At 34.4% G+C, this 12,256-nt stretch overlaps 1 protein-coding gene across 1 annotated transcript; it reads right to left on the reverse strand.

Annotated features, from left to right (window-relative positions):
- Positions 1 to 2,739: 2,739 nt before the first annotated feature.
- LOC132061629 (subtilisin-like protease SBT5.4) lies at positions 2,740 to 7,737 on the reverse strand. Its single transcript, XM_059454401.1, has 10 exons — positions 7,666 to 7,737; positions 6,786 to 6,895; positions 6,609 to 6,706; positions 6,332 to 6,496; positions 5,700 to 5,811; positions 4,963 to 5,595; positions 4,374 to 4,619; positions 4,164 to 4,278; positions 3,818 to 4,031; positions 2,740 to 3,365 (listed from the first exon to the last, which is right to left on the reverse strand). Exons 1-10 carry the CDS (start codon positions 7,735 to 7,737, stop codon positions 2,782 to 2,784), a joined length of 2,349 nt encoding a protein of 782 aa, XP_059310384.1. The 3' UTR covers positions 2,740 to 2,781.
- Between the last annotated feature and the right edge of the window lie 4,519 nt (positions 7,738 to 12,256).

Raw genomic sequence — 12,256 nt, forward strand, 5'->3', positions numbered from 1 at the left:
GATATGATACACTTTTCGCTAACCATTCAGTATCCGCAACTCACTGATCTGATTATTTCGACTTCAATCTAAATATGCTATCAAAAGCTTTTCCATTCTCGAAACTGGAAGAATTCTGATTGAGAATCCAATCATGATACAACACTTATTTATTCAAGGGTTTCATAATTGGAACTTGAACTTGGAAGTTACCGAGGTTTTGGTTTCTGATTGGCTATGCATCATTTATGGAGCTACGGTAACAAAGACTTTATTTGGAGACGATAATGATGCAAATAAATTTCGTTTTTCTAATCCAACTCAAGCCGAAAAAACTTATTTATTGAGCGTTGACTCGCTGCTAACCTCTGCTATATAGCCCAACGGTTCATGGCAACTCCGTATCTTTCGCCCAAACCTTGTAAATAGTATATAAGAAACTCGCTAAATATTTTATACGTAATTATTTAACTGTGAACCAGTTATTATTGTGTATTAAATCAATGTTGTTGTAAGAACCCAAAAACTTCAATTCCTGAATCCGCCTCTCATTGGTTTCTGCTTTGCTATGAGCCATTTATGGTGCTAACCGTAGAAAGGACTTTATTTGAAGACGATAACAAATACATTCCTTACTTTTAATTCAACTCAACCCGAAGAAACTTATTCAATGGTCACCGGTTTGCCACTAACCTCGGCTACCCCTACCAATTGCTCCCCTATAACATTGGTGAAGAAAAGGCACAAACTAATCTGGTTGTAATCAAAATCATGAAGTTAAATGGCTTCAAGTGTCCCCAATAATCCAATTAATTAAGTTCCATCCTTGGGTTCAACAAGTTTTTTTCCGTCGTCGATTTTCAATTGCTCGTCTTCAATTTTATTCATTTTCAACTGATCATCATTAGATAACTTTGCAGTACCACTGAAGAATTGATCAATTAAATCAAGATCAAGGTCAAGGTCGAGTTCTAAGCACATCTTTTTCTCATCAAATAATGCATTATAGCACGAATTTGATGTTGTTGTAGTAGTAGTAGTAGTGGCGATATCAAGAATTTCGCTATCATCATAATCATATGAAGAAGTGCTAGCCGCAAATATACTATTATCCAAACATTCATCAATTTCTGTTCTAAAGGTGACATCTTCTCCATTTTTAATCCATGGAAAGTCGAAAACTCCTTTAACATCCCATGCCTCATCGTCACCATATTCCTCTATTTGCGAAGAAAAATTCTTAGTGTTCTCAAATTTGTCGCTAACTTTTTCAACATCATTGTTATGCATATTCGTCATGACTAGACGTTTCTTCTTCCTGTTGTTGTTCGTCGTTTTCTTTTGATCACGATGATGATCGTCTCTTCCTCTCTTTTTGTTCTCCATTTTTAGATGATTTAATGTAGATTTAGATATTCGATAGAAATTTGATGATTTTCGTCGTAAAAAAGGAAATGGAGATTGAAGGTTTTAATATAGTGATGATATGAAGAAGTCTCACACGCTAATTAAAATGTGGATCGGAAGGTCCCTAAAATACGCATGCAAAAGTTTAAATTTGTTATGCCTGCCATATTCCCGTGACTATACCAATTTTTTTTTTACTTTTCACTCCTTAAATTGCTCTCTTCACCGGTCCGTACATAGTTTGAGAGGATTTAATTTTTTATTTTAAAGAAAAAAAAAATTAAAGGACAGCTGAAACCGAATTTCACGCAATATTTGCAAAGGTAAAAAATGCATGCAATTTGTTTTTCTGTTATGCACTTGAATCTTGCTTGGATTATTCCAATTCACACTTCTTCTTCCTCCTTGTTTAACGTGGTGTTCTGTAATTTAATATTTGTACATATTTAGTGGATTTCTTAATAAGTGCCGAGAGTTTATTAAGCGAAAGCTATTGGGTTCAGGCGAACCAATAACAATTACCCCGTGGATCCGCCCCAGGGCAGCGCTCTATACTCTATGTCCATTTCTCATTATTCTCTTTTCGATCGATCCATGTAAGTTATAAGCTGTTTTAATTTGTAATCTATCGTTCATATATCATTGTCTTCTTTAACAAGTTTTTCTCTTATTTATCATTGTCTGATCGTATGGTGTATCAGCCAAATATAGTTCCACAAAATTTAGGATTCATTCGTCCTAATCTTCTTTGGATTTTTATATCTAGAAATCTATTGATCTCGATCTCGTGTAGTGGAACAATATGTTATCTGTAATCTGCAACAGGAAGAGCCTTAAACTGGCTACAAAAACGTTAAAGATGCATTTCTGCAAGGCAGATCCAAGATTTAAACTTAATAGGTTTGACCTTTAAGGTTTTTAACATTGAACCTATTGTACTTTTTGATTTATGGATCCGAATCTAATATTTGTTACAATTTTTGTGAATATTTACATATAAATTTATGCTCCACATCAAAAACTTTGGATTCGGATGAACCTGGTGCAATTGAATCAAGATGCTATTTTAACTCCAGCTGCTTGACTAATGATACATACACAAACATGTTCTTCAATGCACCATTTCACTATGTAGTGTCACTATTCTCACTAAAATAAGTTGCATCCATTGATATTGCCTGAATTTCAACTAAGCATTGAAACATTTTGTCAAAAGAAAGAATCTTTTTAGAATATAACATCTGCAAGGAGCTAAGTAAAACCTCAGGATTCAGGATAGTGAAATGTAATGTAGTAGTAATATATTTATATGAAATACAGACTTAAAATTCAACTAATTAGAGAAACACTAATCCACCAAAAAGGATACTATATGGAAAATTATTCACATCTTAGCTAATTCTTATGGCTACTAACAGAAGACACCGCGATCGGGCTTCTCACGTAATGAACGCGATCAGTCCACAACAACTCTCCGAAAACATAACCATGTTTTACTGCTTTAGCATCCGTAACCTCAATTGTCAACTTAAAACTCTTCTCTTGTCCAACATGATCAAACTTCAACACACTGGGCTCAACAGAAACTGAAAACATTCGTCTTGGCAGACGAACATGTACATTGTATAAGCCAGGGGGCCCCACGTTCTTGAGCCTACGAGTGACGGTGACTGGACCTGAGTGAGAGATATTTGGAATGGTTATAGCAGGATTGTTGAAATCCAAGAGATTAGTATGGCCATGGTGTTTCTTGTGACAATGATAAGGTGATATTGTTCCTGAAAATTTTGTGATGTTCTTTTGGTTGTAACCAAGTGTACAAAGGAAGTCTAAGTAGTCATTCACATTCAAGTCATAGACCAAGCCAGGGTCCATGGCGCGGTTGGGGCGCATGTGTCCAGCACCATAGTTAAATTGTGTCGCTTTGTCTTTCTCCGTTCCATCACGCATTGGATTGATAGTGTTGTCTCTTGTTCTGGCTGTAAAAATTACATTTTAGTTAGTGAAAGAAAGTTGAACAATTTCTAACTAATTAAAAGACGTCTGGTGCCAAATTTAGCGGATGAAAGTATAATCGCCCCAAAGTTTGGACGAATTGAGCTGGACATACATAGTCAGACCTCTCTATAACTATCATCCTCTACAACGACATTTCAGTATAACCAAGTTTTCTTTGGAACTGATTTTTCTTGTTATGTTATAGAGAGGTTTGACTGTACATATTCCTCAGGTGTTAAATTTAGCTCATGAAAATATAATACACCCAAGTTTGGACGAATCTGAGTCGGGCATATCTTCATTTGCAGGTCAATTTTATGATCACCCAATGCGTTTATTGATGCAACTCATTTTAATGAGTCTATATTTAATCCTGTCCATCCATTTGACACCTTTGAACGGCCATAGTGGAGTTATGAAGTAGTACACGTACCTGTAGTCATAATAGAAGATCGAATAGCAGCAGGACTCCAATTAGGATGGAGGCTCTTGAGAAGGCCTACTACACCAGCAACATGGGGGCAAGACATTGAGGTTCCCGAGATCATGTTGAAGGGAGAGTTACGCTTATCGTAGTCTTCCTCTGTAGGATTTGCTGCTTCACTGTATGCAGCTATGATATCCACTCCCGGTGCTGTAATATCAGGCTGCATGAACACACAGACAGAGACAGATTCAGAATTTGGATTCTATGGTAAATACTTTCTAAATTATGAGTTCGAAATTTAATATTCATCAAAATTATACTAATCCCACACACATATATTTATGTTCCAAACCTTGAGAATCTGAGGAGTTACAGTATTAGGACCAACAGAAGAGAAAGATGCCATAAATGGAGCCGGTTTTGTGTGCAACACTGTCTCAGGAGCTGTAATATACGCACGTGGATCTCTGTAACAATAACGTCGCAAGTTACAATTACAAGTACTTGAGCATATATGTACATCGACAGTGAAAAGAAGGAAAAGTGAGATATATAGGCAGACTTAGAAGAAGAAATGTAGTCAAAGACTCGAACGCCATCTCTATAATTGACATGTATCGCTGGAAGGATGTGAGAGACGGTGAAAATTTCGTTGCCATTAGTCTTATTGTTACAAAGGATCATTCCAACAGCACCAGCTAGAGCTGCCTGATGCCCCTTTTCAATTAAGGCGGTCTCTCCTCTAAGGCAAGCTAATATCTTGCCCTTTGTCTTTTTTGGATCCAATGTACCTTTCTTACACTTTATCCTGCATCAGATAAAAATACATGTCATGATCACAAACAAAAAAACTGCTCTCTCTATCCCAATTTATGTGAAGGAGTTCGAGTAGAGGGTCAAAACAGTTAATATTGGCTATGAATCTGCATATAGATACTTCAAATATTCTAATATAAAATTTACATATTTGAAAGCTATAAGAAAAGTACCACAAGTCAACATAGATAATGATTCAAAATATTTTAGAAAATCTATGAAAATTTTTTAGTCAAAGAAAATATTGTTTGACCGCCCAAATAGTAACACCTTCACATGAAATGAGACGGAAGGAGTAGTATAATTGAGAAGAATCAGCTCAATTTCTTCCTTACGCATCATCAACCGATGCATTGGCCTTTTTAGCCTGTGCAGCACTGATTAATGGATAGAATTTTTCTTTGGGCATTGTTGGTTTCGAAAGGCTTGCTCCTTTTAAGACCAATCCATTCTGCAATTTCGCGCTGTTTTGTAAACTCCGGTCCAGCGTGCTTGCTGCTACTGTTATAATCCAGGGAGCAACATTTGTAACAGTTCCAGGATCAGGCCCATCATTACCAGCTGATGCAACTACAACTACCCCATTTTTCACAGCGTGGAACGAGCCAATGGCGAGCCCATCGTCTAAGTAATCAGAAGAGGACCCGCCAAGAGACACGGATATAACATCAACACCATCATGTATGGCAGTATCAAAGCCTTGGAGGAGGTCGGCGTCCATACATTCTGAACCATCCACGGGTGGCCAGCATACTTTGTATGCAGCCACCCTGGCTTTGGGGGACCCACCCTTTGCAGTACCGTTCACCACACCAAGCACACTCGCTCCGTGGACTATGTTTCCAGCAGCAGTTGATAATGTGTGAGAGCCATGGCCGTCATAGTCGCGTGCTGTCTGCATTGAAGCTGTTACATTTACTCCGCTCGCGATGTAGCCTTTGTTGAAGTATCTTGCTCCAATAAGCTTTCTATATACATAAATATGGTTAGATATCCTTTGAGTGACCTGATAGTGTAAATTTTTTATGACGCGACGATGTATAGAACTTAAGCTCTTACAAATAACACTTACTTATTGCAAGAGAAGCCTGCAGTGGTGTTGTCATTTTGACAAATTCCTTTCCATCTTGAAGGAATGGGTCCAAACCCTTCATCACTAAAGCTTTTTGACTCAGGCCAAACACCTGTTGAAAGAGCACAATCATTTTACGACGACAATATACAACAACAATTATTACGCCTCAGTCCTAAACAAGTTGAATACACGATAGTGAAGGTCACTTAAAAGATCAATTATCCGTCCATAAAAAGCGGTGTCAGTGGAAAATAAGAGAGAAGTTAATATACTGACAGTACACATAAGTTAAATCCAATTAACGATGGTGCAATGCAACAAAAAGACTAGGAAACATGATCAATCCATAGGCAACCGTGCATAAAAAGTGTTATTCAGTAACATGAAAAATAAGACAAGAGGTTAATAGAGTGATAGTGCATATAAGTTAAATCCAATTAACAACAGTGCAACACAACAAACGGACTAGGAAACATGATCGACCTATATGTCATCATCCATTAATAGTGGTATCACTAACGTAAAAAAAAAGGCAGAGGCAAATATACTGACAGTGCATATAAGTTAAATTCAGTTAACAACGGTGTAACACAACAAACAGATCTATAGGCCTTGGTGGGCGTAATTACCTGTATCAAGATTTGCGATGATTATATCTTCGCCAAATCGAGCCTTCTTCCACAGTGAACTTGGATGAACGCCTCCATTCTTTTCGAGCATCATGAATTCCCATGAACGAGTTGTGTGTAGTTTTCTAGCTTTATTCAAGAAAACAGAGATCACACTTGGATGCCCTGCATTATTTTTCAAACACAAAGTTAGTATGCCTAATACTTTAATCATAAAATATATTAGAATTATGTTTCACAATTAATAATATACTATGATATACAATAATATACATACTTTGAATCTCTCCCACTTGATCATCTTCAAGCATAGCAGCAAAACCATTTATGTGTCTTTTATATGAGTAGAAGATGGCATCCTTAGCCTTCTCTGTACTGCATGAATTTTAGTCGGATCAACGCGATTTTTTAAAAAAAAATACTGTAAGTGCATAGAACTTAAACGCGTAAATACCTTCCCAAAAACGAACCAAGAAACTTGTGATGAGAATCTACCACACGATTAAGATCAGCAGATGTTACACCTGGACCATGAGAGTGCTCACCCAAGTACACTATGTATGACTGTTTAATAATAATTCCATTAAAACCAACCAAAAATAGATAAATAAGAAAAATAATGGGATAAAATTGATAAAGAATTAAGGATTAAAGCTAATTGTTATATTCAGAGGCGAAGCAAAAAAATAATGATTGATTCGACCATTACACTTTTAAAATTATGGATTCAAAATTTATTATGCAATTTTAACGACATACTATAAGTTCTCGAGTTTTCAAACCAAATTATTGAGAAGGGTGTTCAAGATTTAAAACTAAAATGTAACCTATATACACAATTATGGATTCAAAATTAAGAAATTTTAGCGATTTTTTTATATGTATATTTTTTGTTTCCAACCCGGTGCCCGCTATCCGCATTTGGGCCCGACTATAGATTCGCGCCGGAAGGTGTCACGTTCATATCTATGCTCATATACATAACGAAAAGTTGGCTCTACTTACACGCTACAAAGTTTTTGAGTTTTTTCACCAAATTTTTGCTAAGGGTGTCCAAGATTCGATAAATATGTATAAAAAAGTAAAAGTTGACCTATATACACAATATGGTTCAGATTCACTATTTTATGGATATTTTACCGGTTTTTTACATATATATCAATGCAGATATACATAACGAAAAGTCAGCTCCGCATGCAACAAGTTTTTGTCAATTTCACTAAAGAGAGAGAAGCCAAGATTTTCTTTGAGGTAATTCAAGATTTAATATATGCATATAATAAATTAATTTAACCTATACATACGGTCTAATTCTTTTCCGACGAACAACTTACCTTCTTCACTGCTATAGCTGGTGTTAGTGAGACAGAAAAAAGAATTAGCAACAATGATAGATAAGATAACATTGTGCTTCCTCGACGCAAAATTAAACCTTCATTGGTGATCATGGCAAAAGAATGATATAACAATAGCTAATTTCTACTAAAAAAACAATTTAATTTATGCAACTAATTGTAACCAGAATATTTATATATACTGCAGCTTCATAGTGGATAAAATCTATTAGGAGTCTTTAAGGATAAGAATTTTTATGTTATTAGGAGACAATTTAATTAATCGGAAGAAACTGAAGCCTATATTCAAATTAAGAGTCCTATATTAACCTCTATTAAATTAAACATAACTAATAGGAGTAGTATCGTATCATCTCATGCAATTAATAGAATTGTCAATGTTAAATTAACTGCCCCTTATCTAATCGATGAATACTACAATACTTCATCTTTATAGTTTACAAATTACAATTTTATAACATGCCATATTGTTTCGGGATAAAAAGTTTATTTGCATCAGATACTTACATCACACAATTTAACATAAATTGTTAAAAAGTAAAGTGAAAGTACATATAGATTGACCATGATTAAATGATAAATGTGTTTCAGATAAAAACCATACTTGTTTTTTACATCACTGTATAATTGAGATCTCTCTAATATTTTATTAAATAATAGTTAATTATTATTTAAATACAACATTAATTAATTGATACATAAGATATATTAAATATTTAGATGATAAAGAAAATACGAAAAAGGTGCAGATGTGCCCTTCTACTATACGAAATTGCACGGATATGTCCGTCATTAAAAGGCGGTCTCACATATGCGCTTAATGTTATTTTTTGGGTTACTCATGCCCTTGAATTAATGGAAACCCGACAAAAATATTGGAGGGCAGATTTGTGCAATTTCACATAGTATAGGAGCATATTTGATCCACTGAAATTCCTAAATATTATGGCAAAAAGCAAAAATATGGCATAAAATATCATTTCATTCCAAAAAAAAAAAAAAAAAAAAAAAAAACATTTGCAATTACAATCCATGCATCCACCATTACATTACATCTAAATTATACAACTAAAAGATCAAATACAATTACAACCATCTTTTAAAGATTATTTTCACAAACAAGAGCACCATTTTCCTTTTTCAAAAGATTTGTTTTACTAATGATAATATCATTTTTATTTTGCAATTTGTTGATGATCTGAATAGTTTTTTCTGGATATTTTTCGTCTTCCGAGTCCCAATATCTACACGATAATGCATGCAACAACTGCCGCACAAAACATAAACATAAAAAAAAAATCATTACAGATCTGTCACAAAAAAAAAAAAAAATCACAAGTCTAATGTAAGTCATTATAGATCACAAAAAAAATCACAAGTCATTATAGATCTACTAAATTTTTGTTATGCGTGAAATTCGCGAAAGTTTTATGGAAGATCGTATAAATGCTTAAAACGTAATATTCTCTCTATTATTGTTATCAAAGTTTTAGCACTGCGGGAGACGTTTTTTCAGGTGTCATAAGTCTAATGTAAATTATCTCTTTTTCCTTGTGATTTTTTTTTTGTGACAAATTTGTAATAATTTTTTTTTCTATGTTTATGTTTTGTGCGGCAGTTGTTGCATGCATTATCGTGTAGATACTAGAATTGGGAACAGTGTTTTAAAAGGCGTTTTCGGGGCGAGCCCTGGGGCGGGGCGTACCAAAAATGCCCCGGGGCGATGGGTCGGGGCGAAAGTCTCCAAAGGCGTACGCCCACACCGGGGCGTACGCCTGTGCGTTTGGGGCGAGTTTTTTTTGTTGGGGCGTGTTGGGGCGTAAGCCCAGAAAACTTCTTCGAACTAAAACGAAATTTGTTAAATAAGTCCTTAATATAATGCCCAAATTCTCAAAAGTCAACATGTAATTACTCAAATGTTTTAAAAAGGAAGTGAAACATTAAATTTAAAAGTCAAGACCTTTTTTTATTGCTAGAATGCGTAATATATATTCTTTTCCAATTATTTATCTTGTCTTCTACTATCTCAAAAAAGTAACGAGCAGTCACTTATACTTGTAAGTAGCGTATAATAGATTGTTCTAATTAGTTTTTTTTTTTTTTTGGGGGGGGGGGGGGGGGGGGTGGGTGGGTGGGGGTGGAGCATATATATATATATCACTTATTTATAATTTTCTTTAATTTTTTACGCTATTTCACCTATTTAAAAGTATTTATTATAATTATATCATTTTATAAAATACTAAAAATTAAAATCCCATGGGGCTTACGTCCCGTGCCTCGGGGCTTACGCCTCACTGAGGCAGACGTAAAACGCCCCGCCTTACGCCCTCGCCTTTTAAAACACTGACTGGGAAGACGAAAAATATCCAGGTCATCAACAAATTGAAAAATAAAAATGATATCATCATTAGTAAAACAAATCTTTTGAAAAGGGAAATTGGTGCTCTTGTTTGTGAAAACAATCTTTAAAAGATAGTTGTGGTTGCATTTAATTCTTTGAGTTGTATAATTTAGATGTAATGTAATGGTGGATGCATGGATTGTAATTGCAAATGTTTTTTATGTTTTGGAATGCAATGATATTTTGTGCCATAATATTTAGGAATTTCAGTGGATCAAATATGCCCCTATACCATGTGAAAATGCACAAATCTGCCCTCCAATATTTTTATCGGGTTTCCATTAAATCAAGAGCATGAGTAACCCAAAAAGTAACGTCAAGAGCATATGTGAGACCCCTTTTTAACGATGGGCATATCCGTGTAATTTCGTATAATAGAAGGGGTATCTGAACCTTTTCCGAAAAAAACAACTCATCTTAATTATTAATGTCATTAGCAGACATGTAGTTTAATTCAATATCTCTATCTTACTAGAAGACAAACAAGCGCTAATCACGGAAATAAACAATTAAATACACTTCCCTAAAGTGAGGTTAGCAAAGTGAACAAGTGAGGGAGTGACAAAATGGTCACTTATTTTTTATAGTAAGCTCAAAATAGTTTCTGAAGTATCACCTGAACAGTTTTAGTCCTTTTAAGTTTACCAAAAGTTGGCTGTTAGATGTTGATCAAACTCTGCTTGTTAAGTTTGACTGAAATAGTGAAAACATAAAATATTTAATGGAAATTTACACTTAGAGGTATAAGTCTTTTCTTTGGTCTAGAATTTGGTGTAACTTTTTAAGGTGTAGTTTCTATTTCTTTTACTTATTTGTGTTTGGTGCAGCTTTTTATGTTATGTTTTTGTTTCCCAATTTCGATGAGAACTTCAAACTATAGTTAATTTTTTTTCTACAGTTCCGATTAAACTTATCAACCAGAATTTGATAAACATCTGGTGGAAGCCAAAAGTGTTCATTTATGTAAACTTAAAGGACTAAAATTGTTCATTCAAAATAAGTGTCAACTTAGCCTTTAGCACATCCGTTCAGAAAATACTAACTCCTAAAAAGTAGCTACCCTGACTAAATTACCCTTAATTAATAAGACTCTTGATTATTTATTGTTCTAAGTAAATAAGCGCAAATCTGAAATATATAAATGGGCACTTATTTTGAATTATTTCCTCCGTTCATTTTTACTTGTCCTCTATATTAAAAATAAATGTTCATTTTTGCTTGTCCAATTTGAAAAATCAAGAGATAATTTATCATTATATACTTGTTTTACCTTTACTATTAATTACTGGATTAGAAACTTTAATGAATTGTTAGTGACTAACAGCTTTTAAAATATGTTTGATTGATTTCAATCTATGACGTAGTAATAATACGAATGATATAGTAAAATTATCCTTCTATTTATGACTCTTTAAGATTGTGCCAAGTCAAAATATGAAATCATGAAATCGCATGTTCAAACGTCTACTAAGCAAAAATGAACTGAGGGTGTATATTAAGTGCAGATCTGAACCTATTTTCAACCGGACGGAGTGACCAAGTATTAATTGTTATTCCTTGAACGTAAAGTAAAACCATGAACACGTGGCCTGCTAAGAGCTAAACTAAAAGCACAGCTCTTCTACTATCCCTACCCTTTCCCCACCACGTCATCTCCCCACCCCACCACTCTCACTGCTAGAGATACGGGATAAATAATTCCGAAATTAAATTTGAGGTGTTTATCTTACGTTTGATTTGGCTAAAATCACGGTAGGATTAGTTATTTCGAGATACATTATTTTATTCTGTATAAGGTGGAATAACTAATCCCAAGATAAGTAATCCTGGGATAACTTATTTAAAAAATTCCCCCATTTTTCAAATTATCTTTACTTAATTTCTCCTCTCTCATAATTATAACTACGAATTCATCATCTTCCATTTCCATTCGACGGTTTTTACTTTCTGCCTGACCCAAACTGATGTCGTACTTCATTACAATATTCTCGATCTTTCCAGACCTTAATAAAAACAAACAAGCCTTAATCAAGAAAATGAACCATTTATAATTAAAACATTAATGTGATAGTAGTAAAGTGAAAAGAAAACACTACTCCGTATTAATTATCCTTCCTTGAACGTAAGTTCAAAAGAGAAAAAAGATTCCCAGTGTTTGATAGTAGG

This window comes from Lycium ferocissimum, chromosome 6 (genome assembly GCF_029784015.1).
Source record: "Lycium ferocissimum isolate CSIRO_LF1 chromosome 6, AGI_CSIRO_Lferr_CH_V1, whole genome shotgun sequence".
Lineage (NCBI taxonomy): Eukaryota > Viridiplantae > Streptophyta > Magnoliopsida > Solanales > Solanaceae > Lycium > Lycium ferocissimum.